General features: G+C 45.7%; 1 protein-coding gene across 2 annotated transcripts; it reads right to left on the bottom strand.

Moving 5' to 3' along the window:
• Positions 1-150: 150 nt before the first annotated feature.
• LOC124010491 (probable ubiquitin carboxyl-terminal hydrolase FAF-X) lies at positions 151-26,192 on the bottom strand. 2 transcript variants are annotated; one of them, XM_046322975.1, is made up of 42 exons: positions 25,953-26,192; positions 22,386-22,643; positions 21,969-22,206; positions 21,748-21,860; positions 21,428-21,646; positions 21,181-21,296; positions 20,848-21,099; positions 20,348-20,486; positions 19,963-20,115; positions 19,422-19,733; positions 19,098-19,234; positions 18,749-18,973; positions 18,478-18,591; positions 18,054-18,282; positions 17,542-17,849; positions 17,163-17,403; positions 16,838-16,987; positions 16,628-16,748; positions 16,319-16,449; positions 15,935-16,213; positions 14,193-14,318; positions 13,925-14,083; positions 13,655-13,821; positions 13,271-13,379; positions 12,900-13,046; positions 12,614-12,760; positions 12,279-12,486; positions 11,295-11,515; positions 10,827-11,023; positions 9,675-9,848; positions 8,653-8,794; positions 8,309-8,512; positions 7,690-8,136; positions 7,279-7,547; positions 6,915-7,140; positions 4,299-4,428; positions 4,020-4,205; positions 3,568-3,788; positions 3,242-3,487; positions 2,834-3,055; positions 2,628-2,729; positions 151-2,523 (listed from the first exon to the last, which is right to left on the bottom strand). In XM_046322975.1, the coding sequence occupies exons 2-42, from the start codon at positions 22,482-22,484 to the stop codon at positions 2,362-2,364; spliced, it is 7,788 nt and encodes a 2,595-aa protein (XP_046178931.1). In that variant the 5' UTR covers positions 22,485-22,643; positions 25,953-26,192; the 3' UTR covers positions 151-2,361. The 2 variants fall into 2 exon arrangements, with proteins under 2 accessions (XP_046178931.1, XP_046178932.1); XM_046322976.1 differs by having other exon boundaries at positions 2,843-3,055.
• Positions 26,193-27,675: the final 1,483 nt, after the last annotated feature.

Below are 27,675 nucleotides of genomic sequence, written 5' to 3'. Positions count from 1 at the left end.
ACAAGTACAATGTTAAAAGGGGGCATAAAAAATATAAAGTAATTTCCTCTCCCTTGACGCCTCCCCTTTATCCATGCCAATCTAAAAATTAAAAGACAGGTGAAAAAATAAATATATATATGCAGGTTCCTCCTCGCATACAGGGCATAATAATTCAAAAGACCATTTATTTGTCTTTTCTTAAAGTATAATTTTACAGTGTGGTGTGTTTGTAGAGTGCTCCAAGGCAGATTTTTTTTTTTTTGGGGGGGGGTAATAACCATCCATGCATGTTTCACAACAACAAAAACTATAATTATTCAAACAAAATAAGAAGGCAGTTCTGATCCTGAAATAACACCTTACACAAAAAAGATGCCAAAATAAACACAAAAAAGATGCCAAAATAAACAGAAAAAAAAACAATCTAAGACCAGGCAGTCTAAAAAATATTATGGAAGAAGTGAGAGGAGACATGACCTGTAGTGCTTTAGGGCAGGGCCTGGAAGGATGACATCAGTCCATACAGCATTCTAACCACCCCCCCCCCCCCCCCATTAGGTTCCAATCTAGAACCATCCACAGTCTTGTCCTCTCAGGAGGTTCCGGGTTGCCACTTTTCTTCTCCCCAGTATGCTTTTTGTTTGGGGAGGGGGCGTTCCCTCCTCACTTTGCTCCTCCACAGCTCGTCTGTAAAGGCCACAGTTTTAGCAGACATTTTGTGTCTAATCCATTGCAGTTTCAACCCAGTCCCTTGGGGCAATGCCATTTACTGTTGGCAAATTCCCTCAACTAGATATTGTTTCGTCACTGTCACGTTGTATGTCCTGATGATTTTTTTTTTGCGTGCATTGGGTATTTACAATGTACCATAGATGAAATATGAAACTACTACAATGTAAAGATGGCATTTTCCATCTATTCTTGGTAGTGGGCACACTGCTGTACAGACAAAAACAACAACTTCGAAGTGTGAACTGTAGCTCCAGAATTCAAAATCACACCATGGCCAAAACTATTGTTAGCAAAAACAGTTCAGGGCAGATGGAACTCAAAACAATTATTAACAAAGTGTTGTTGTTTTTTTTAAAGAAAAAAGAATTGGACCAAAAAGTTCCTCTTCAATTACTTTCTACTTCCTTTCAAATCAGCAAAAACAACATCTAGGTAATTGAAATAAAATAGCCTACGATTCTTCATATCAAGGGCTTCTTTTTTTGCAGGGACTTTGCTCGTTTCAGACAATTCTCCCAGTAAAACAAAAAATAAATTACAACAAACCACACATTCATGTTACCAACTGAAACACAGCCATCTACTTTCGTTGCAGATAGAATCCTAGAAGAACAATCAGAAACACTGGGCGAGTCAGTTAGCTTGTTTACCAGCAGTTACTGTAGATCATGACCCTGCTTTAGAATGCTTCATATGTTATTCTCAACAGACAGACATTTGTAAGACTGTAGCTGTGTTCAAGTAGGACAAAAATGTGGAAGGGAAAAAGGTAAGAAAACCAAGAAGCAGAGTTCTTTTCACTTCAAGTGAGCAGAGATCAAACAAGCCTTCACCCGCCCTGCCATTGTCAACTGGTGCACATGGGGTGATACCGGTTTTAATTCTCTATTCAACATGTCCTCACTGCGAGAGGCGTTTGAAACCTACTATAGTATACTGGTGGAACTGCATCAACCAAGACCCGGTCAGCCAGTGACAGGCCAAACCTCACCTCCATGCACTACAAAGCAGAGAAAACAATAGCAACGCTTATTATTTTCCCCATTTGATTTGACATTGGTCTTCCTTTTCAGTTTTGAAGTCACATACTCGGGGCCAATCCAGGACAGCCTTGCTGCATCATTGCTGTAGGTTGGGAGGGAGGTCGAGGGAAGGAAGGTTTTAACGATTCCAAAACATTAACAAACTATGTACACCTTCCCATCACCATTCTGTTTCACTTCCTGTACACACATCATTGTCTTTCATCTCAGTTTCTCAAAAACACTGTACACACAACCCTGCAGACAGGAGTATGCTTTTTTTCCTCTGTCAGCAGTGACATGTCTCTATGGGGCAGAGAGAAAGAGAAGGTTGTAATTCTTCCCACTCAAAGTTATAGAAATCATAGAATTCCAATTCTACAATGGAAACAGACACTTGAAGAGCTTAATTGGCCCGATCCAGAGGGCAGGAGTCAAGGGTGACAAAGGACGCTGTTCCTCCTGGAGAGAAGAGAGCGCTCCGGCCTGGGTCTAGTCTTAAATAGACTGTTTGATCAGCCGATCAATAAACTGGGTGTCTTGAAGGTATTGAGTGATAGTGTGCAAAGAGATTTGGGGAGGTGAGTTGCAGGTTAAAGGGGTTGGTTGCCCTCGTGTCATGTTGTTACTCTTTTGTCGTCTGGATAGCGGGTGGGGACGCCACGGGCCCCACCTCCTCTGTGGTGCTCTCCCAGCTCTCCTGTGCTCTCTGTGGGGGCCGCTGGGGCGTGTTCATGTGCTGGGCAGCCGGACCCGTATAGGGCTGGGCGTGGGGGTGGTTGTTCTGCTGCAGAGAGACATGGAAACAGGGAGAAAGAGGTGTCAGCGTTCAATGAGCTTTCTGTAAATTCTGGAACAGTGCCACACAGTGTGTGTGTGTGTGTGCGCTACCTGCTGAAACTGCGTGGCAGGAGCAGGGTTATGGGGGTACAGCGCTGTGTCCTCGGGAGGGGAGGAGTCGTGATCTTCTGTTGCCTCCTGATCATCTGGCTCCTGAAAGAAAATACAGACAATGGAATCAGTCAAGGAGAGCTCTGTTACATTACCACACACACACACCGACAAAACATGCAAACACCCATCCCACGCGCACACACCTTTCGTACCTCCTCGGGGCAAAGTTCACAGGCCTTGGCCAGGGTCATGCGTGCGGAATGTGAGCGCTCCAGGAAGTACCCGTTGGAGGTCTCGTTGCTCTGGACAGGGGGAGACCAGTTGTTGTAGGTGTACTGGGGGTTCCCTGTGTAGGGCCTCCTCTCCAGCTCGTCCCCCAGCCACTCCACCGCCCACGTCCACTTACGCTTCAGGTCCCCGTTACTCTGGGAGCACAACAGAGAGAGAGGCAGTTCTAATGTTAACACAGTTCTATTCCTGATACACCATTCAAGATATCCAGACACAAACATACTGTACATACTTGAAACACCATTCTAAAATTACTGATCTGGTAGGCAGAGAGGAGCGAGAGGTGACTACCATATCTAGTCTACTATTGTCATGTTTACCTGTAGTATCTGGTAGGCCACAGTACAGTTGCTGAACAGAGCCACCATGCACTTGATACACTGGTAGGCCCGTTTCTGGTAGTGGTTCTTAGAGCGCTGAATGGTGTCAAACAGGCCGTCCCTGTCGTCTGGTATACCCTTCAGCACGTTGTGGATCCTGTGGGTCTGCCAGGAGTCCTCTATCAGCAGTATCTGCAGCAGCAGGTCCAGGTAAGGCCTCAGCTCATATGTGTAGGAGTACGCCACCTAGGGGTCGAGACAGGTAGACGGGTGAGGGAAACAAAAACGCTGTGTGTGAGTGAGAGTCATCCGTGTTAACCCCTTACCTGCCAGAGCAGCTCAGACAGCACGGTAGAGGAGAACTGGGGGTTTTCCCAGCAGCTGAAGCGCAGCAGCTTGACCGTCTCCTCAGAGTTGCTGCAGTCCTCGATGATTTTCTTCACATAGCTGGTCCTAACGAAGAGGATCTCTGACACCAGCTGTTGCAGGGGCATGATGGGGGTGGTCAGGTTGGTGTCTCCATACGGGTTGGCCAGGGACGGATTGCCTAGAGGACAGTGAGATACATTTATATCTATTTGCACACTTCGCTTTATTCTAAGAACGCAAATAAGAGTAAAGAAACAGGAGAGAGAGAGAATGACAAGACAGTGAACCCGAGAGAGAGATTGGAACCATTAGAGAATGAATGAAACACAGATAAAGAGAACGAGAGAGAAAGAAAGGAGAGCAGAAGAGACAGCAACCACAAGGCAGTGACAGAGAGAGTGAAACATACCATTGATGGACGACTGCATGCGTGTGGAGACGTCACAGCAGCGCAGTAGCTGGGAGACTACAGCGTAGAGCTTGGTCAGTTCTGCATACTGGTACTTTATGGGAGGGCCAGGCCCCTCGTCTAGAGCCACCAGCATGAAGGTAGCAGGGACACTCAGCTTCAACAACTGGGTCTTCTCTGCAAGACCTGGGGGGAGAGGGAGGGAGGAAGAGAAACAATGTTTTATTCCAGCAAGAAACAAACCAATAGCGTTTCTCCTGCACACGCACGTCGCCTTACCCAGGTTGGCGTACATGACGAAGAGGTTGAAGAACTGCTGCAGGTGTCGGCCGTGCTCTGACACCTCTCTCCTAAGCAGGTTCAACACAGCCCTCAACAGGTGATCACTCAGACTCAGGTTATCACAGCCCTGATGCAGGAGGTCAAAGGTTACAGGTCATTTTTTAAATTTACCCATGCACCCCGTCGGACAAATATATATATTTTTTTACAGCTTTTCTGCTACATATATGTACATACACTTAGCATCCATGGGACTTTTATATAAAGCAGTCACATAACGATACATTACCAACCATAAACCCTTTAATCCCGCCCCTCAGCCACTCTCAGCCCATCCCACCTATCACCCTAGACCATCCTCGTTTGGTTTCCATGTGCCATATATTTTTGAATTGTGCTGTTTTACATACGTTTTTTAACCTTTCTAAAATGTATAGTATCCACAGATTGTGAGCTACATTGGGGCAATACCAGAATAAATTACCTCTTCGCAGCAAAATCTACAGAGCTGAGATTGTTGTATGCCCCATATATATAGCATTCGGATGGTGGCAAGAATTTTATATACATTTAAAAAACAATAAGTGTTCTGTTTCTAATCATAATATCATTAATAAATATAACACCATTTTTAAACAATTCATTTTTTCCATAAAGATTATTATTTATTTTTTTAATAATCAGAATATTTGTTTAACCATAACGTTTGTTCTATCTTTTCTGGAGGATAAAACTGAAATTGTAACCAGCTTTGTATGGCTTAGAGGTCGAACGATTATGATTTTTCAACGCCGATACCGATTATTGGAGGACCAAAAAAGGCCGATTTAAACAACAAAAATATGTGTTTGTAATAATGACAATTACAACAATACTGAATGAACACTTATTTTAACTTAATATAATACATCAATAAAATCTATTTAGCCTCAAATAAATAATGAAACATGTTCAATTTGGTTTAAATAATGCAAAAAAAGTGTTGGAGAAGAAAGTAAAAGTGCAATATGTGCTATGTAAGAAAGCTAACGTTTCAGTTCCTTGCTCAGAACATATGAAAGCTGGTAGTTCCTTTTAACATGAGTCTTCAATATTCCCAGGTAAGAAGTTTTAGGTTGTAGTTATTATAGGAATATTTCCCTCTATACCATTTGTATTTCATTAACCTTTGACTATTAGATGTTCTTATAGGCACTTTAGTATTGCCAGTGTAACAGTATAGTTTCCGTCCCTCTCCTCGCTCCTCCCTGGGCTCGAACCAGCAACACAACAGCCACCCTCGAAGCAGCATTACCCATGCAGAGCAAGGGGAACAACTACTAGAAGGCTCAGAGCGAGTGAAGTTTGAAATGCTATTAGCACGCGTTAACTAGCTAGCCATTTCACTTCGGTTACACCAGCCTCATCTCGGGAGTTGATAGGCTTGAAGTCATAAACAGCGCAATGCTTGACGCACAATGAAGAGCTGCTGGCAAAACACACGAAAGTGCTGTTTGAATGAAAGTTTACGCGTCTGCTTCTGCCTACCACCACTCAGTAAGATACTTAGATACTTGTATGCTTGTATGCTCAGTCAGATACATATGCAACGCAGGACATGCTAGATAATATCTAGTAATATCATCAACCATGTGCAGTTAACTAGTGATTATGATTGATTGTTTTTTTATAAGATAAATGTAATGCCAGCTAGCAACTTATCTTGGCTTACTGCATCCGCGTAACAGGCAAGTCTCCTTGTGGAGTGCAACGAGAGAGAGGCAGGTCATATTGTGTTGGACTAGTTAACTGTAAGGTTGCAAGATTGGATTCCCCGAGCTGACACGGTGAAAATCTGTCGTTCTGCCCCTGAACGAGGCCGTTAACCCACCATTCCTAGGCCGTCATTGAAAATAAGAACGTGTTCTTAACTGACTTGCCTAGTTAAATAAAAAGTTTTTTTTTAACATTGGCAAATCGGCACCCAAAAATACCAATTTCCGATTGTTATGAAAACTTGAACGGCCATTCCGATTAATCGGTCGACCTCTAATGGCTTGTTTAACAAAGGGCAATACTTTAAACAAAATTTAATTTTCAATTTATAAAAAATGAAAATTTGTAATCTGTATCAATTTAACAAAGGATGAGCCTTAATCTATTGGAGAACCATTTTGGGTTTAAGTATAATTTATACATAAGTGAAGCTTTTAGTGAGAGGTTTAAAGTGTTAATATTTAAATCATTTTAGCCCCCCAAAGTGATATTCATTATATAAATAGGTACGTTTAAATTTTGTCTGGCTTAGCATTCCAAATAAAATAAAATATTATTTACTCATATGATTTTTTTAAACGAGTCATCTGGAGTAGGCAGTGCCATTAGTAAGTAAGTAAACTGTGATAGGACCAAAGAGTTAATCAATGTGATTTTTCCATAAATAGACAAGTATTTACCTCTACATGGTTGCAGAATATTTTTTTTGCTAACTTTCTATTGAAATTGATTGTGGTAAGTTCATTTATATTTTTTGAGATGTGAATACCAAGTATGGTAATTAGTATTACATCACACCACACACACCTTCTCTACTCTTTCCCTCCATCTCTCACTCCCCCTTTACTCCCACCGTACCTGTGTGGACCCGTCAGGGCAGCTGGCGGGGGCGGGGCATGGCCCGTCCGCCAGGGAGAAGTGGGCGATGAAGACGATGAGTTTGGCGAAGGCCCCCCGGACCTCGGCACTGGGACACTCCAGCAGGTACTCAGAGAAGCGCGTGGGATACGCAAACAGAACGTTGTGGGCAAACCAGCAGCGGACGTTCTTACTGTGGCGCAGCAGGATGCACAGGGCGTCATACCTGAGAGAGAGGGAGAGAAGGTGGGGGAGGGAGGAGAGTAGACAGAAAAGGAGAGAGACGAGGGAAAGAGAGTTACAAGGCTGTCTTACAATATAAAGAAAACACACACTTTCTCCCTCTCATAGACAACCCACTCACCAGTCACCGGCGGGCCCCCGGACTACTTTCTTGGTGTGGAACCCGGTGCTGAAGAGGAACCTAGCTGCTAGCTGGATGCTGATCATGGCTATCTCCTCTGCCTCTGGCAGCAGGTGGTCCTGACCCGGGGGAGGGTTGAGGTAGACGCTGTTGCAGGTCAGCAGCTTCTTGACGAACTGGAAGTACTCCAAGCTGTACTGCATACGGCTGTGCATGAACTGGACGTTCTGCTTCCTCACACTGCATTCAATGGCCCCCGGCATCGTCACCTGGGAGGGGGAATTCATTAGTACGGTTATGAGCATTACGTCATTATACACACAAACAGACTCATTCACGCCCACAGATTCTCGCCTCTGCACTTTATCACAAACAAATACACACTATCACACACACAGTCCTGATCCCCACCTGTCGTGGTGTAGTGGGAGACACAGTCAGCTCTGAGATGCACCTGGCCAGCTCTCCGTCTGCCTCCATTGCGGCCCCTCCCCCTGCCGCGTCCATCCTCTCATAGAACAGGATGTAGGCGTTCCACCATCTCTTCTGCCTCCTGTAGGACATCTTCTTCATCATGTGGTCAAACACCTCTCCCATGTACTCCCCCCCGAAGCACTGGCTCTTCATCTCCTCGTCGTCGTCCATCTTGCACTCCGTCACGTCACCGTCGTCAAACTTGTACCAGCGCTCCTTCTGCCCGCTGTCGGCGCTACCGCCGGTGCCACCGTCTCGCTGGCTGATATAGGAGTAGTAGTGGCCGCCGCTGGCCTGGCCTGAATGCACCAGCACCCCCACCAGGCGGTACTTAGAACTACAGCCTGGTGGGTCAGGTTCCGATGGTTCGTTCTGCATGATCATCTGAGAGGGAAAGAAGGAGGGAGGAGTGACTGACTAGAGACAATGTTTGGACTAATGATGAGTTTCCTTGCCAATGCTGCTTCTGTTTACTCTTTCATGGTTTCTTTAGAACTTTGTGAAACATTTATAGAGCTCGAATACACAAATCAAATTTGATATAAAAGTAATCTACCTGGCTCTCCGGGTTGCCGTCATCTCCCTCCAGCTTTGCCACCCCGGCCACAGTGTAGGGCTCCATGTCCAGCTCCCTGGGGAACTCAAAGTAGTCGTTGAACTTGATGGCACACTCCCTCTCCCAGTCGTAGTCAAACCTTTTCAGCTGGATGGCCAGCACTGGAGGAAGCTTCTTGATCAGCAGACGCTTCACTGTGTCCACCTGTAGTGGATAAAACAAAACAGTAAGAAATGTCATCCTAAAGTATCTATCCATATCGACACTGCTATTTTGCAATGGAATGAAAACAAAGGACTGAGTACTCAACAGGAATGATGAAGGACAGGAGAAGAGTGAGGTACCTTCTTGTTACACTTCTCACAGTGGTATGCGTTGGCTCCCTCCAGCAAGTCTCCTTTGACGTACTGCTCCATAGAGTCCAGCAGGTTCTGGTGGTTCCTGATGTCCACGTTCAACGTGGTGAAGGACTCCTCACACTCATACCTGGGAACAAGATGGTGGAACAGTTTCACTTATTATATTTCAGGCCTGTGATAACTGAGAACTATGTGGTGCCATTTTGTGTCACTAACCACATTTCTGAGAGTAGTCATACCTTATATATACACACTTTTTTTTTATGATCACGACAGCTAGTTTCAGTACAATTTTATAAAAGGCGACACAGATAATTTGTTCGTTTAACATGGTGGGATCTTTGTTAAAAATGTATTATGCGAGAAATAGCGGTGGAAGCGCTTTTATGCACAAACATTTCTATAATAATCATCATATGGAAGTAGACTTGAAGTCATGCGATGACACGGTATGGGTCCTCCCACTACGGTTCAGGAAACCATGCTGTTTATTTAGGCTACAGATTAAAGGTGAAGAGCTTGACGCTCCTTTCCAATAAATATCATGGGTCTTATTCTGGTGACAAGACGATAAATACATGACTGCTGTTTGACAAATAATAAAAATCCAGAAGAATGTCATCATGTAGACTAGCCGACCCACACTGACTCAGAGCTGTTAGCTAGAGCGCACACGTTAAGACCAGAGTAGGCACATTGTCTACTTAACACAACAGTTCTTGTGACAAAACTACTGGTTGAGTGGAAAATCCAATAGAAACACATTGCACTTCAGATTTTTATTCGATACACGAGAAGTTATGCGGAAAAGTACATTGTGTGCACTATGTCATCACGCACTAATTTTTTATATTTTTATGTCCATTTGGTGGAAATACCACACTGGTGGGAAAATGCACATATTTTCTTTATGCAGGTTTTAGAATATTCGCATAATAAAAATCTGGAGGATGAGTGGTCGTTCATTTGGTTCCACCTGTGTTAGTAAGTGGATGAAAATCACTCACCTGTGGGGGCAGTCACGGCAGATTTTCTGGTCGGCAAAGGAACCTCCCAGCACCTTGCTGAGCATGGAGGAGTGGCCCATGGCCTTCAGAGCCTCATCCAGACTGTCTACTAAAGAGTTGAAGAACTCCAGGGCATCGTGCTGCTCTCGCAGATTCACCGGCTCACCCCATAACCTACAGGAGAGAGATCGATAGAGATAGCTCTTAGTCTTCCAAGACCGTTTGTGTGAAATTGGTTTGAAGATAAACAGCTTGTAATCTGTACACCACTACATTCCTTGACATTTACATTTACATTACATTTAAGTCATTTAGCAGACGCTCTTATCCAGAGCGACTTACAAATTGGTGCATTCACCTTATGACATCCAGTGGAACAACCACTTTACAATAGTGCATCTAAATATTTTAAGGGGGGGGAGGGGGTGAGAAGGATTACTTTATCCTATCCTAGGTATTCCTTAAAGAGGTGGGGTTTCAGGTGTCTCCGGAAGGTGGTGATTGACTCCGCTGTCCTGGCGTCGTGAGGGAGTTTGTTCCACCATTGGGGAGCCAGAGCAGCGAACAGTTTTGACTGAGCTGAGCGGGAACTGTACTTCCTCAGTGGTAGGGAGGCAAGCAGGCCAGAGGTGGATGAACGCAGTGCCCTTATTTGGGTGTAGGGCCTGATCAGAGCCTGGAGGTACTGAGGTGCCGTTCCCCTCACAGCTCCGTAGGCAAGCACCATGGTCTTGTAGCGGATGCGAGCTTCAACTGGAAGCCAGTGGAGAGAGCGGAGGAGCGGGGTGACGTGAGAGAACTTGGGAAGGTTGAACACTAGACGGGCTGCGGCGTTCTGGATGAGTTGTAGGGGTTTAATGGCACAGGCAGGGAGCCCAACCAACAGCGAGTTGCAGTAATCCAGACGGGAGATGACAAGTGCCTGGATTAGGACCTGCGCCGCTTCCTGTGTGAGGCAGGGTCGTACTCTGCGGATGTTGTAGAGCATGAACCTACAGGAACGGGCCACCGCCTTGATGTTAGTTGAGAACGACAGTTTGTTGTCCAGGATCACGCCAAGGTTCTTAGCGCTCTGGGAGGAGGACACAATGGAGTTGTCAACCGATTTAAAACATTTCATTGTTTTACCTCAGCCTGCTATCGTTAGCTCACCTGAACTGTTTCCAGAAGCCTCGGGGTACGTAGTACTGCAGTCGGGAGGAGGCCAGGTGACCAAAGATGACCTGTAGGTGGCGTAGCACCCCAATGTTGTACTCCTTCCTGTCCTCAGACTTACTCAGCGAGGGCTTGTCGTCAAACTGGTGTTGGTAGGCGAACACCTCATCCCGCGCCGTTCCGTCGGCATTAGTCTGAGGAGGGAAAGTAACAATACACCGGATGGATTATTTAAGTTCAAATTGTACATCTTGGTTCTTCTACACAACATCCATAAACACTCGGTAATATGAACAGAGGGATTTCCTTCAGAGGGATTTCATTTCCCTAGTCCCTTCGCTCTATACCAAGGGTTGGGGCTGCCATAAAAAGCATCTCAGATTGTAGCTTTAAGCGAGTCATTTTGCAATTATTAAATCTGAAGAGTGAATACAGTTTTGAATGATTCCCAGTCAGTCAGGTCACCTCGTTCTCCTGCTTCTCGTCCCCGGACAGTTCATCGTCCACGTCGGTGCCGGTGCCCTCCACGGCCAGGACACCGTTACGGATGGGCGGGATCATGTAGAGCTGCTGGATGACAGAGTTCATGTAGCAGGTGGCCCCTGCGTTCTTCAGCCCCACAAAGCCTTTGGTGGGCCGCGGCCCCACTGGGGGGAGGTATTCCCACTCTGTCAGAGCCTCACAACCTGAGAGACAGGGAGAGAAGGAGAGGGAGTTGTTCAACGTTTATCCATTCCACATATATGATCAACACAACAATGGATATCAGAAAAACATTTATAATTCATTGGGGAGAGGTACAATTTACCAATATAAAGAGGAATGTGTGAGATAAATAATAATTGGGAATTTCAGATTAAGTAACTATGTAGTACATATCTGTAAGTGTATAGTTGTTGTACCTAAGTAGTACATATCTGTGAGTGTATAGTTGGTGTACCTAGGTAGTACATATCATTGAATGTGTATAGTTGTTGTACCTAGGTAGTACATATCATTGAATGTGTATAGTTGTTGTACCTAGGTAGTACATGTCTGTGAGTGTATAGTTGGTGTACAGTTGGTGTACCTAGGTAGTACATGTCTGTGAGTGTACAGTTGGTGTACCTAGGTAGTACATGTCAGTGAGTGTATAGTTGGTGTACCTAGGTAGTACATGTCAGTGAGTGTATAGTTGGTGTACCTAGGTAGTACATGTCAGTGAGTGTATAGTTGGTGTACCTAGGTAGTACATGTCAGTGAGTGTATAGTTGGTGTACCTAGGTAGTACATGTCAGTGAGTGTATAGTTGGTGTACCTAGGTAGTACATGTCAGTGAGTGTATAGTTGGTGTACCTAGGTAGTACATGTCAGTGAGTGTATAGTTGGTGTACCTAGGTAGTACATGTCAGTGAGTGTATAGTTGGTGTACCTAGGTAGTACATGTCAGTGAGTGTATAGTTGGTGTACCTAGGTAGTACATGTCAGTGAGTGTATCAACGATCTGCTTGAGGTTCCGGACACAGCCGACCGGCAGAGCCACCAGCAACTCGAAGCCGGCGTTGATGGAGGCGGGGCTGCTACAGACAGGGATGGCCTGCTCCGTAGGGAACTCCCCACTCTTCACGTACTGCAGGTACACGTTAGACGCCGGGAAGATGAAGTCATCTATCAACTCCTGGAGAAAGAGTGGGGTGAATTAACAGAATGGACAAAGCATCATCTTATGGTGGCTTGTCCTGTGACTATATTGAGTGAACTATTTGGCAAACATATTGGATTTCATAATCAACACAATGACCCACCTTTATGAGGTTGGCCCCGCCCTTCTCACAGCCAATGTAGTACTTCTTCTCTGGTGTCTGGAAGGCCAGCAGCTCCTTGGTGACCCCCAGGTGACCTTCTAGAATAGTCTCCTCCACCCCCGTCTCTCCTGTCCGCTTCACCTCATCCTAACGGTAAAAACATCAAACTGCCATTTAGCGGTAATATTTATGAGAGATATGAAAGCCCATCTTAGACCTTCTCTAAACTACACCATATTAAACTGCATTTCATTTTCTAACAATGAAAAGACTTCTTGTCCAATACCCTGATCTTCTTGAGCCAGTCGATCTCATTGTTGAGCAGCGCCTCAGCGTTGGGCAGGTTGATGTTGCTGTTGTAGGCGTAGTTCAGGAGGTGCCTCAGCAGCGTAAAGTAGTCCCCTGCGTGCTTCGCCCTCTCCTTTGCCGTGCTCTGGAGGAGAGGAAGGATACGTGTTACAACAACAAGGGGTCCCAATGGAGTGGGGTGAAGAGTTTCAGTGAGTTACATTTCCTCTTCTAATTATGAAGGCTGGGATTGAGAGATGGTAAACTGATCCGAGGTCTGTCCTTAAGGGCAACTTCTACCCAGAGCTGAAGAATAACTATTGTGTCAGTAGGGGAGAGGGAAGAGATGGGAGATGGAAGGATACGCACCCCTAAGACGGTGAAGAGGAGGGTGATGAAGAAGAGGAGGGGTCTGTGTCCCATACAACACCTAGTGGCCATGAGGAAGAACTGTTCCTGAGCCATCTGACGAACTGACCTGGAGACAGACAGGAAGATGACAACAGGTTGATTTCTGTCAAAAGGTGCTTTTAACATAGTCTGATGACAGTTTTATATCGGCTTGTTTTTGTGAGATTAAGTTTAAACACCAAGAGGCGGTTTTCCCGACACAGATTAAGCCTCGTCCTATACTAAACTCAATGGAGAATCCATTGAAAATGCTTTTCAGTCCAGGATTAGTCTGTGTCCAGGAAATGCCCTGAATGAACAGATCCACAACAGACATAGATTAACAGCCAGATGCAGACATACTTGCTGTGGCAGTGCAGTAGCAGGTCTATGATGTAAGTCTGCCAGGCCTTCTCCTTACTGAGAGTGTCCAGAGCGGTGGGCAGCAGGGCAAAACACAGGGTCATGATCTCCAGTGCCTCACAGCACACCATCTCATCCTCCCCGTCCGGCTCCTTACCCGCGTTCGTCTGTAGAGGTGATGAACACACACACTGCTGTGAGTTTATAGAAGACACAGAAACACACCGTAAGAACCAAGCACACACCATCTCAGTTTAGAAAGGGTTTTACCTTCTCATAGATCTGACTGATCTCTTCATTAGAGCTGAAGACCAGCTGTACCGTGCCACAGCCTGAAGCCCACACGATCTTCTGCACCGCCCGGATCACACAGAGGTCTGGGATGTACTTGGATGCTTGGAAGAAGTTCTGGGCGTTCGGGGGCAGAGACTGCCAAAAAAAGTGAGCAGACGTTTACGGTCGTACTCTTTTTGACTGGCCGTTGTTACCCGGTTGAACGCATGTGTAAGCACTCGTCTCAATAGACGCGCCGTCTCACCTCGTCAGAGATCTGTTGGGCCAGTCGTATGGCCACGTTGCGGAGCATGCACTCAGAGGCGGGGTTCGGGATATTCTGTAGAGCACTCTGGAGGACCAGGGCCTGGTCGTGGGTCGCCTGGTTGATCTGGAGAGGAACAAAATCAAAAGACAGTGGATTGAGAACACCAGTCATATTCAAGCTCATTCAAATACACAATGAAGGTACGTTGAGGTGATCATGGTCTGTCCATTCAGGGTCTGGTAACAAGGGTCCTGCTTAGAGGTCGACCGATTATGATTTTTCAACGGCGATACCGATTATTGGGGGAACACACAAAAAAAGCCGATACCGATTAATCAGACTTTTTTGTTGTTGTTGTAGTAATGACAATTACAACAATACTGAATGAACACTTATTTTAACTTAATACATCCATAAAAATCAATTTAGCCTCAAATAAATAATGAAACATGTTCAATTTGGTTTAAATAATGCAAAAACAAAGTGTAATAACTACTCCAAGTCTCAGAGCGAGTGACGTTTGAAACGCTATTAGCGCGCACCCCGCTAACTAGCTAGGCATTTCACATTGGTTACACCAGCCATTAGGCTGATAGGCTTGAAGTCATAAACAGCGCTGTGCTTGTGAAGAGCTGCTGGCAAAACGCACGAAAGTGCTGTTTGAATGAATGCTTACGGGCCTGCTACTGCCTACCGTCGCTCAGTCAGACTGCTCTATCAAATCATAGACTTAATTATAACATAACACACAGAAATACGAGCCTTTGGTCATTAATATGGTCGAATCCGGAAACTATCATTTCGAAAACAAAACGTTTATTATTTCAATGAAATACGGAACCGTTCGGTATTTTATCTAACGGGTGGCATGCTTAAGTCTAAATATTCCTGTTACCTTGCACAACCTTCAATGTTATGTCAGAATTATGTAAAATTCTGGGAAATTAGTTCGCAATGAGCCAGGCGGCCCAAACTGTTGCCTATACCCTGACTCTGCGTGCAATGAACGCAAGAGAAGTGACAATTTAATATTGCCTGCTAACCTGGATTTCTTTTAGCTAAATATGCAGGTTTAAAAATATATACTTCTGTGTATTGATTTTAACATTTAAGTCATTTAGCAGATTTTAAGAAAGGCATTGGTGTTTATGGTTAGGTACAGTCGTCCAACAATTGTGCTTTTTTCGCAAATGCGCCTTTGTTAAATAATCCCCCAGCGTTGCATCGATTATATGCAACGCAGGACACGCTAGATAAACTAGTAATATCATCAACCATGTGTAGTTATAACTAGTCATTATGATTGATTGTTTTTTATAAGATAAGTTTAATGCTAGCTAGCAACTTACCTTGGCTTCTACTGCATTCGCGTAACAGGCAGCCTCCTCGTGGAGTGCAATGAGAGGCAGGTGGTTAGAGCGTTGGACTAGTTAACTGTAAGGTTGCAAGATCGGCTCCCCCGAGCTGACTAGGTGAAAATCTGTCGTTCTGCCCCTGAACAAGGCAGTTAACCCACCGTTCCCAGGAATGTGTTCTTAACTGACTTGCCTAGTTAAATAAAGGTATAAAATACCGGCCCAAAATAGTTTATGAAAACTTGAAATTCGGCCCTTCCGATTAATCGGTCGACCTCTAGTCCTGCTACCCTCATTGTTCTGCACTCGTCTAAGCTGGAGTAATACAAGGTTTTCCCCGTATTTACAGAGGTAATATAACGGCAATACAAAAGCGCTATTTACCGGCGATGCAGGGCTGGTCCCCTCCACTACGGGCTGGCAGGCCTCGGCCACAGCTTTGACGTGTCCGAACCCCACGGCGGTCAGCAGCAGCTTGGCGATCTTCAGGGCATTGAGGTATGCCCCCCGCCGCGTCTCCATGTCGGCCGACGGCAGGAAGTTATTCCTGGTGAGCATACTCAGTACGAGTGGGAGGCCGCCGCTCTTCAGGAAGTTGTACTGGAAGTCGCTGGCGTCCTCGCCGAGGGTGCTGCTGGCCGGCATCAGCAATGCATACACCACCTGGGGAATCAATCCAATCAAACGTGGAAGGAGGATGTGAAGAGTGTAAGGGGTAATGAATCAATCACGTAAACCACCACACACACAGTGGTGTGTGTTACCAACCTCAGTGAGGTAGAGGACTTGTGAGGGCGAGGGGCCAAAGAAGCGGGAGTCCAGTGTGGGGCTCAGGCTGTTCTCTCCCAGCTTGGCATGATCCAGACAGATAGCGCGCAGGTTCTCCATGGTACTGTTGTCTACACACAGCTCAACCAGAACATCAGTCAGTCAGGACAAATCATTTCAAACCACAATAAGAGAGAGAGAGAGAAAGAGAGACAAAGAGGAAGGATGAGAGATGCTGTTTTGGGGCCACAGAAGGACAGCAAGCTATAATGAGAAAGAATGAGAGCGTGAGAGAGAAAGACAGTGTACCTGGAGGCATAAGCTTCATGAGGAGCCTGGCTCCATCTCGCAGCAGAGGCATGTTGAGGGTACAACCCAGGTCTGCTACCTGCCACAGGAACGAGATGTAGCGCAGGTGGAGAGACATGATCTACAGAGAGCAAGACGTTACTCAGGAGAAGATGACACATTTGACATTTCACACGTGAGGAAAGGTGTGTGTGTGTGTGTGTGTCTTACCACTCCAGGCAGGCAGCCCTCCACCTCTGGGTTGGGCCCTTCGCTGAAGTGGTTGCCATGGTTACTGGGTGAGCCGGTGGAGGAGTCCGAGGAGCTGTCAGGACTGGAGGGCACGGTGGCACTCACCTGGGTCAGCTTGGCTGTGATCAACTACACACAAAATACCGATTTGAACCAAACGCTAACAGATACACTGTGCTTTCATCATCTAATCCCAGTAGATTAGTGATTCCAGGAGAGAGTAAAATTGTATTTAAACACATCGGAAATAAGCCCTAATTCAAAACCAGTGCATGGGCCATTGATGACGAAATGACTAGCTTACTGCTTTGTCCTTGAGGTTGAGCTGTCCAATCAGCTTCCTGTCATCCGCTGGGTCGACAACCTCCCCGCCAATGAAGAGCTCTATCTTGGTGTGCGTGGCGTTGGCCTTGATGCGTGTGAGGATGCCGCGGCGCACCGAGCCGATGGTGTCATTGGTGTGAGACCAGATGTCCAGGTCATCCACCTGACGACCCTGGTTAGGGAAACGAACGATCAACGTGATGTGCTTCCCCCGGAACGCCCTGAGAGAGAGAAAGGGGAGAAAGAAAGAGGGATTGGTCAGTCAAAATATTGGCGCTGAGACTGACAAACTTAGTTAGACCTCGCTTTCACAAGTGTGTGTTGGTGTGAGTCTGTGTGTGTGTGAGCCTCTCTCCTACCTGGACATGGGCAGTATGGACCTCTCCTCGTGGTAGTCGCTGTCACATTCGTTGATGTACTCCTTGAGCACGGTGAGCACGCGAACCATGCGGATGGCCTCCTGCCGGGCACAGTTGATGCTGTCCTTGTCCCCATCCAGGACACACAGCGTGTCGTACGACGCCTTCAGACGGTCAAAACACAACTGGATGAAGTCCTCGTGGATCTCCACCTGGTTGACCTGCAGCTTGGGCCCCAGGTTGGTGTAGATCTCCTTCAGCAGGTCGATGGCTCGGCTGGCGATGTCATCAGTACCCTGGATCACCACCTGGTAGAACAATACAAAGCGGTTTTGTGCACTATCCTCCTCCAGGGTTAATCCAGGAACCAGACTGGTGTCTATAAAAGCTTTTAACAGCGATAAGAGGAGTTTTAACTCAAATGCCTCCCAAGGTAGTCCAGTCCTATGAGCTCCAGGTTTTACAGTATGTTCAGAAAGCTTTAGAACATTGATAAGCTGTTTAACACTCACCCTCCAGAGGTAGTCCAGTCCTATGAGCTCCAGGTCATCCATCATGTAGGCCCTGCGTTTGGCCACCAGTTTGCCTTCGCGGCAGTTGACAGCCTTGAAGAACCTCTCGAAGCACTTCATGCCGTTCTCCGTGAGCAGGGACGGGTCCAGCTGCAGAACATTGTTCTCAAAGAAGTCCTTGTTGATGTCCGGGTCCAGGTCTGGCTCATCTCCCATTAGCTTAGAGTACCTAGAGTTGGAAAAGACAGTATAAAGACGTTATAAAAGGCTCATACTTGCGTATAACAAATGATAAAGTATGATCCCAGCATGCTTTAAGTGAAGTGCTACCAATAACATTTGAGTTGAACTAACCTGGAATAATTAAAAAGGGAAATTATATTTAATATACATCAAAGGCTGGTCTAAACAAATGTGTACGTACCATTTGAAGCACGCCTCCCGGTCACACAGGAAGACAGCGCTCTCAGCCAGACACCTCCAGATCTGCTTGGCCTGAGGAGCACATAGCCACAACTGTCCGTCCTTCAACAGGAACCTGGAGAACAAGATGGTTCAAAGCAGTTAGACACTAGCAGACGACTCAGAATGGCCACTTTCATTTCCACAGACTGAGAAATGCCTCGCCGCCCAGAAAAGCAGTCAATGGTCATTGTTTTCATCCAGAGATGCCTGGAGGCAGCCGCCTGCCTTACCTCAGGAAGTTGAGCCTCTCCTGGACCTCCTGAACATGACTGTAGCGACTTCCCACTCTGACCGTCTGAGGGTCAAAGTCTGCGTGTTCAGCTTTGGAGAACGGTCTCATGGTCTCCATGTAGGCAGACAGGTTCTCAGCCACCAGAGTGACCAGGGCATGGTTGTGCTGCAGCTGGTTGATCAGGTCATGACGATAGAACACATGAGGACTCCTCTGGGTCTGACTGTATGGGGAAGAGGAAAGGGAAGGAGAGAAATGTAATATTTCATCACAAGCTTTGACTCAATGGGAAAAAGAGATGAGACGAGAGCGAGAGAGACAGGGAGGTGGAGAGAGTGTTTCGTTACCTGAGGTTCTGAGGAGCTTCCCCAAACAGGCTGCAGATCTCTCTGATCTGCTTCAGGGCTGGTATGACCCACTTGTCGTTGGTGCGCAGCTCCTCGATGAAGCGGTCTATCCACTGGATCTTCTGGGTGTCTCTGTCCTGTTGGAACACAGAAGCACAGAGCAGGGTCCTAGTCATTAGGGACCATCGTAGCAAAACATTTTGCAACAGAAAACAAAAAACAAGAGATTCTCATTTGACAAGTTCAGGAAGAACGTCCCAGTTTCCGTCTGTTTTCTTTCGTTCGGTGCCTATTACAACCCAGTAGCAGTAACAGTAGTTTTACCTGAGAGCAGCTGTAGTCCAGTATCTTGATGTGTGCGCTGAGGGCCTGGTCCATTATGTCCACGGGGACGTCGTCACTGTGAGCCAGGTTCCACAGCAGGTTGAGCACCTTGTGGGCCATCACTCCATCCTTATCGTCCTCCGCCAGACGACGGATCAGCTCCAGCAGCTTCTCACGCTGCTTCTTACTCGCATTCGTCCAACTCTCCTTGAAGCAATCAAAGAGATGGTCGAGCTGCTCTGGAGAGAAGTCCCAGGCCAGTTTGGCCAGAAGGTCATGGACGTTCTTCACTATGGCTTCGTGCTTACCAGCCTGACATAGAAACAGACACAGAAGACACTTAGGCATGGTTCTAAAAACAACCCCTTCCCCTACGCATTCCTTTTTTATAAAGGAAAAGGTCTCTCTTGCAAAATATATATTTTTCACAAATGAGAATAACCTGTATAGGTTCAATGAATAGGAATTACATTAAAATTCAAGATGGATCCATCCCCATATTGCTGAGACCCATTTTCCCATGACACGTTTAATTCAGTACCTGCGCTGCCCAGATGTTGTCCAGGTCCTGCATGGTGAGGGCTTTCTCCTTGATGACGAAGCGGAGTATCTTCTCTAGTTTCTCTACGTACTGAGGCTGGTGGAGGCTGTCCCTCAGCACGATGGAGAGGATGTGGTTCTGCTGGATCCACTCCTGAGAGAAAGGCAAACATCAGGCATAGCAGGTGTAAATGAGAACTTGTTCTCAACTTGCCTACCTGGCTAAATAAATACAAATAAATTAGCATTCCTGTGGAGAAATTCCATGTCCAATTCCACTGACAGGAATTGAACTGGAATTGACTATTAAACTCTGATGAGCAATTTAAACGCTCTATACAAATCCAGTCCATTATCATTCATAAGGAGTAACTGTGGTGACTCACCGCCATGCGTTCTGCCGTCAGCCACTCCTCCTCCTCGGGGTTGCCATGCCGATGCGTATAGTAGGACACGCTGGAGATTACCTTGTTGACCTCATTCAGAGCGTTCATCTTGCCGTTGAACGAGGAAATCTGCAATAACCTGGGGACAAATCAACAAATTAAAAGCATAACCATCTTATCGAAAAGGAAAATTCCACCGAAAAGCCATCTTTTGGTATTTATTTCATTAGTCCATTGTTGACAGAGTCCCAAAATGTTTTACATGTCAGAAAAATACCAGCTGTATTTTGAAAGTTACACATCTTGAAAAATGTTTTGCATGTCAACAATGGACTAATGAAATAAATATCAAAACAGTTTTTGGGTGGAGTTTTCCCCTAATAATAAAACAGCAGTTGACTGTCCAAAACACTCATCACACGAGGTGCTCAAACCCCAATGTGACAGTTTTAATTCTATACAATAACAACCTAAAAAGAAAACAACTGAAGGAATCTCACCTAAGGATCATTTTCAACCTAAATATCTCCAAGTTCTTGACGGTCTCCTCCTGACCGGGCACCCTGGAGGCCAGGTTCTTCAGGGACTTGATGATCATGGACAGGGCATCGTTCTTGGCCTCGTTCTTGGCCTCCTTCTTCAGCTCCTCGTCAGTCAGATTCTCCAGGAACTGAGGAACCATCTCGATCACTGGCAGGAAGTACTTCTTCACTGTGTGCAAGGTCAGGAACTCATAGCACTGGCCGAACGGCCTGGAGGGAAGACATACACGGGTTAGGACACGCACACGTCCCTTACAAGTCCCTTACATTGGTCCATCTGCACTAACATACTTGATGAGGGCAGCGATGATCTGTACGTTGAGTGCCTGTCCGCTCATGAAGCGGTCGTGTAGAGTCTGAAACCCGTTCAGCGTGCCAAACTTATTAATCAGGTCCACCAACCAGCCCTGAGAGAGGGAGAGATGGAGAAAAAATAATGAATGGCTAATCACTGACGACAGCTTTATTCATGTTGAAAACTTGGACATGCTGTATCAAGCGAGGAATCCTGAGTGAGCGAGGGTGAGTTGGGGCCTACCTTGGGTGAGCGAGGGTCAGGTGGGCGGGCGAAGAGCTCGTCGTCGGCCAGCGTGGCCCCGGCGGGGATGGTCTCAGAGGGCCGCGTGCCGTTGTAGATGTGGAACTTGCAGTGGGGGTTGGTGGCTGTGGCCAGTAGCTCCAGTAAGGGGAACCAGTCCTGAGGAAGCTTGGTCACACACAGCTCCACCAGCCGGTGTGTGTTGGTGATGATACACCTCTGTGGAAGGAAGGACAATCAGCTGTAGTTCAAACAGGAAGTGCTAGTGTGTGCGCACACATATACACACACACACACACACACACACACAAGGCCCTTACATGGATCTCAAACTTCCACCCACTGACAGCCTCGTCTGTGAGGATCTTAGTGAAGGAGATGGTCAGGCCGTCCCTGAAAAACCTCTGGCACGCCTCACACTTCACATCAAGCCCTGCAGAAAGAGGCAACAATTAAAGGCAGAAAACAAAGAGAGATCAATAGACGACAAATTAAAAAGATGTCCTATATGGATGTATATTGTATACGATGAGGGACACACCTTTTTTACATAAGTCTATAGCAGCTTCAAGTAGAACTTCTAATTCCCCCTTTGGCAGGACTGGGACTACCCATCGGGGCCTGTTGATCATGTCGTCCAGCTTGGCCAGGTCAGTGTGAGGGAAGGCAGGCTCCTCCTCCTCCAGAGCAGGGACAGAGTCTCCTTGACCCTGCTCCTCCTCCGCCGCCGGTGGGCTCACAGGAGACGGCTCCGTGGTCGACGGGTTTGCGGACACCGTCTGCAACGCGCACACACATTAATATTAAAAGTAAGTAAGTACGAAAGCATATGGCATTGCAGATCGCTCCATATTAGTCAGTCAACTTCATGCAGACATACAGTTGACATGCGGGTAGCCTTATTCACTGATAATTGGGGAACTATCCATAGACAGACACACATCACCCCGACACTCACCTGGGCCTGTGTGGGTGGGGGCTGGCTCGGAGAATCAGCGGGTGCCTGGCCCTGGCTATCATTGCCCCCCACGGGGGAGCCACGGGTGGTGACCGTCATGATCGACACGGGGTAGATCTTGGCAGTCTTGTCCGCTTTAGGAGGCCCTGGCCTGGAGGGGAATCACTGCCTGGGTAGGGAAGGAGAACCAGAGGCCGGCTGAGAGGGAACGCTCCGGCTGCTGAGGCTCAGGGAGGGTTGCAGAGACCATCGCAGAACCTGTAGGACAGAGACAGGGGAGAGAGATTTAGAATGGTTGATGCCCCATTTTTCACATGCATTTGGGACTGAGGCATTTGCATTTCAGCTAATCTGTGTAGAATCTAGTGAACATCACATGGTCAACTTCAGACCACTGTTGAGGTGTAAAAATAGCTGAGAAACAACACAGGTGCATCCAAAGGCCATGATTCCACAGTATGTTTGCAAGACAACTAAGCGAGACCAATTCAAATGACTCTCACTGTGCCACTATCTGGGTCTAGACATTAAAATGCTAATACGCATGCTTGACAACGGGGTGGAATTATGACATACAGACACACACACCCTAGCCCTAATACCGACAGACAGAACCCCCCCGCCCCACACTGCCATCACCTCTCCTATTTCCAGTTTAGCGGACTATCAACCATACGCCACCCTGGCCTATTAATAGTCTCTGTCGAACTGGTTCAGAGACATCTAGACTGTGCAAGACAGTATACAGCTACTGACAAACTGTTGATTGGTCACACAGAGCATGACCCTACCCTAACCCAACAAACTGCAGCTCCTAGGTTACTCACATCTCACTACAGCAAGACATGCATGGGATATTGAGGTTTCAAGATATCACCTGGCTATATTAGCCAAGCCTAATACAATAACTAAACAAGAACAATTGAACAAGGAGAACAAGCCATTGTGCACTTACTGACAAACAATGTATTCTTAATAATTGCCCAAAATGATGAATAATAACATATTGGATTGAAATCAGGCCATCTATGCTTGGCTGCCAGTGCCACTGACATAAAGTTGTGGTAGTCCAACAATGTGTCCCAGTACTGTAACAGTGTTTCATAACTCCAGTCCTCCAGTAGCCCCAACAGCACACATTTTTGTTGGAGCCCCAGACAAGCACACCTGAATCAACTTGTCAACTAATCATCAAGCCCTCAATGAGTGGAATCAGGGGATTTTGTCCAGGCCTATAAGAAAAATGTGTGATGTTGGGGGGTACTGGACTGGAGTTGAGAAACACTGCACTATAACATAAGTGAGTCTGTATAGAATATTGACCTTACACAACAGCAGAGTGACAAAGCAAAACATCTTAAATCACTATGAGTCAGGATGGAAGAGATAGGCCCTAAACCTGTTGAGGCTCCTTCAATCCACTCAAGTGCCTATGAGGTAACATTAAGATTAGGGGCTAGGGTTTCTGGGTAGGAAAGGTCTGTGTGTCTAGTTGTGAGACACTGGAAGTCTTGAGACACATTAAGACAGTCTCCAGCTGAGTTACGATCCTCTGGGCTCAGTTTACAGGTTTATTATTGGCTGTCTTCAGTTTCCCGTCTTCAGATGTATCCGCTTCCATCTAATGGAAGAGGTTAGTATTAGGGAAGGGGAATCTGATCCTAGATCTGTGGTTTGGGCCGACTTCTACCTCGAGCATCATCAGGCAAGCCGACAGGAGTAGGCTACAGCTGACAGCTACAATGTGAATGGAAGTTAACAAGCCAATCGGAATCAATGACCCAAGGGGCAAGAACAGTTGAGGAACCAATCAGATGAAAAGAAACCTTGAGTCTTGAGAAAGCACCTGACCGGGCCATAAACCAGGGTTTCCCCAACCCTCTTCCTCAGCACCCCCAAACGTTCCACATTTGTGTTCTAACCATAAACCGGCACACCTGATTTAATTAGTCAAAGGCTTGATGATTAGTTGAATAACTGAATCAGTGGAGCACGTTTAGGGTTAAAACTAAAATGTGAAAACTTCTGGGGGGGTTGAGAAACACTGGTTTTCAGCTTACTGAAAATATAGTATTTACACCTGGTACAGCTGCCATGGCAGTGTGTTTGCGGCAAGTATTCAGGTCATCATGGTCAAGGCTTAGTTTTGCTGACTTGAGTAAAACTTGAAGTGAGCATAGCTAGGTCAGGACTGAGAAAACGCAAAACTTTTAGGTGGAATGAAGTCATTTGTATCCGGAAATGCACAAAGTAAGCATATTACCAGGCCTAAAAATCGTCAACAATGACATATTGAAAATGCCTTGCTTGCAAATAACTAAAATCAATTATTTGTCAATAGATCTAATGCCAGACCCTACCTTGGCTAGTCTCAAAAACCGACACTAGGCAGAGGCAACTACAGTCGGGTTTTCAAGACTACCCTTGGCTACACCTTCAGTTTCCGTTTTGGAGACATGTGTCTGCATCAAACTGTCAAGACATTTCTTGTGACAGCCGTTGGTTGACAAGGAGCTTGGCACAAAGGAAAACATTATGTAACGACAAATGACAAGGTTGCTTGCATGATGTGTGTGAATAAAAATGTACTTGGTCTTAGGCTTGCTAATCATTCTTATCACGATCCGCTATCCTCACCAGAACCTCTTTCTGTGAGGACACGTCATTGAGTAACATTGTGCAGCTAACTAATTAAATAAAGTAATTTGTGGACTGGCGTATAAGGAAAACTTGATTTAATTACAGCAAACTCAATCTCAAAAGAAGTGTTACTGTCACATTGTATGATGTATTTTAGATATGAGAGACCGCTACCTAGCCAGCATCAGCCAACAACTAACGTAGCTAACTACACTTGCTAGATCAAAAAGCATTATCCAAATATTTCAAACAATGCGAAAATAACCAGCCTGCAAACACTGCCTGGAACACGGTTAACTGATGTGAAAAATAACTTCATGCAACAGGAGTCTGGACGATAACTAATGCATTACGTTATCAAGGCCCGTAACGTTAGTTAGCTAGCTACTGACAAGCATTGCAAGGGCCTTCTCCTTACTCAACATCGGTAGTAGCGCTAACATGCTAGTTAACGTTAGCTAATGGCGCTGCCACAACAATCAACAGTCTGTGTGCATTGGTAGGTTGTTGATCAAACACCAGCCCATATCTGTCAACACCACTAGTCTAAGAAGTTAGCCAACATCTTGTCTGGTTGAGACTGACCTTGAACTAGCTATGTGGAAACCGTTATATTTCAAAATCCAAACAATTAACAGGTTGGTATGGGAAACGTCAGCCATTTTGCCACAGCCAAAAATAACAGCTAACTTAACTAGCCAACGTTACATACAGAAACAAACCGGCATTTCAGCATTCATTCTGCCGATGTCACGCACATTGCTTGCTATTACTCTCGCCTCTTTATCCAATGAAAAGCATGTGTAACATTACACCTTGTAACTAGACCGCTATAACGTTTCATTGTTAATGATTACTCAGATATGTCGTTATCTAGCTATTCTAGCCCGTTAGCACCATTGTTGCTAGCTACCCAATGTTACTTACCCCAAAATTTGATGCAACTTCCTTGAGTTGACTTGTCCTGTCTATGAATCTTTCTATTCTGGGTTCCGCTAAGTGTCAACGTGTGTTACATACTATTTTCATACATGCATCCAGATCTGCTAATATGATCTCTCTTCCTTGCTTATTTTTTTTTTGTCTGCACTTGGGTGTTTTTCCTGCGTCACCATCAACCCCCCCTCTACTGTAGTCTAGCACAGTTTTCCCAGCCAGTCCGTGGTAAGCGCAGCTGACGGAGGCCGTGTTCGAGAGGATCAAAACCGTCATGTATCATGGGTAAATTGTGATTTGCTGACTGATCTACAAATAATAATGATCAGTTATTTACGATGTAAAGTTCCTTGTAGATCAGTCAGTCTGTAGTCGCCTGCACTGTCAGCGCCAATGTCGAACAAGCCCATTAAGGTAACGTTTTACAATTAAAGTGATCGTTCACTTCACATTTAGTTTGTCAAAAAGGTACCTTCAGAAAGTATTCACACCCCTGGACTTTTCCCACAATCTGTCGTTCTGCCCCTGAACAGGGAGTTAACCCACTGTTCCTAGGCCGTCATTGAAAATAATAATTTGTTCTTAACTGACTTGCCTAGTTAAATAAATAAAAAATGGAATATGGCACTTTTAAATGTTAGAACAATCACAAGTAAAACCTTTCTTATGAATCACCTAATTACCGAGCACAAAGTTTATTGCATGTTAGAAACATGGCCATCATCTACAGCAAAGTAAGATAGCATTTCTTAATAATGTGTTCAGTATTACCCTGTGCTATGGGCAACAAGGTAGCAAGAAATAGAAAGTGGTGATCAGAGGAACAATGGAGGATATGTCAATTCAAAGCCCCTTGGGAATAACTAGGTCCAGAGAATGGCCACAGTTATGGGTGGGCCCACTAACATGTTGGATAAAGTCCATAGAGCTTAAAAGATTAATACATTGAATGGCCTTGGAGTCAGTCTCTTTGTCAACATGAATATTAAAATTGCCCAACACTATGATTTTATCATAGTTCTCAAGACCAATAGACAAGAGTTCAGATAAATCAGTAAAGAAAGTGGGGCAGTGCTTTGGTGGCCTATTGAGTCTTATGGCCAGCAATGGTGGCTGACATTTAAACAGTATAGCATGATGCTCAAAAAACCCAAAGTCGCCAAACGAAAAGTTCTTACAGCTGAGAGCATTACTGAAAATAGAGGCTGTCCCCCTCCACTTTTTCATTTTCTGATAGAGCATGAAAAGCTGTAGTCCGGGGGGAGACTTCAATAAGAGCAGCACTTTCCTCCACATCCAAATGTAATGAGTTTGCAGCGTATTTCAGAGATAAGATTCGATAACATTAGGCTTGGTATCAGTCAAGCAAGATCTGATTAGAAGTTTGATGGCGTGCCCTAGCCTACCAAGCAAAGGCACTATGGATGTATTTTCCCTGGTTGACACAGACATGCTCAGGAAAGTGATATCACAACTTAAGCCTTCTACCTGCCTTCTCGATCCTATCCCCACCACCTTCTTCACAACCGTTTTCAATTGCATATCTGAAGAAGTGCAAGCTATAGTTAATCACTCCCTGTTCACAGGCACTTTCCCCACTGCACTAAAAACTGTTAGGGTGAAACCCCATCTGAAGAAAAGTGGTCTATTATTCAGCTCTTAGCAATTTTGGGACAAATCTCCAACTTTCCATTCTTAAGCAAAATTCTGGGTA

This window comes from Oncorhynchus gorbuscha, linkage group LG23 (genome assembly GCF_021184085.1).
Source record: "Oncorhynchus gorbuscha isolate QuinsamMale2020 ecotype Even-year linkage group LG23, OgorEven_v1.0, whole genome shotgun sequence".
NCBI lineage: Eukaryota > Metazoa > Chordata > Actinopteri > Salmoniformes > Salmonidae > Oncorhynchus > Oncorhynchus gorbuscha.
Note: the sequence above shows the minus strand (reverse complement) of the source record. Positions and strands in the feature narration are given on the sequence as shown.

What these genes read in the sequence shown, in the direction of transcription:
- LOC124010491 (XM_046322975.1), bottom strand. Translation starts at nt 22,484, where the DNA reads ATGACGGTCACCACCCGTGGCTCCCCCGTGGGGGGCAATGATAGCCAG. An exon ending in GGACCAGCCCTGCATCGCCG is followed by an intron (nt 14,319 to 15,934) that starts GTAAATAGCGCT and finishes GTTCCTCTCCAG; the next exon opens with ATCAACCAGGCGACCCACGA. An exon ending in TGCCGTGACTGCCCCCACAG is followed by an intron (nt 8,795 to 9,674) that starts GTGAGTGATTTT and finishes TCTTGTTCCCAG; the next exon opens with GTATGAGTGTGAGGAGTCCT.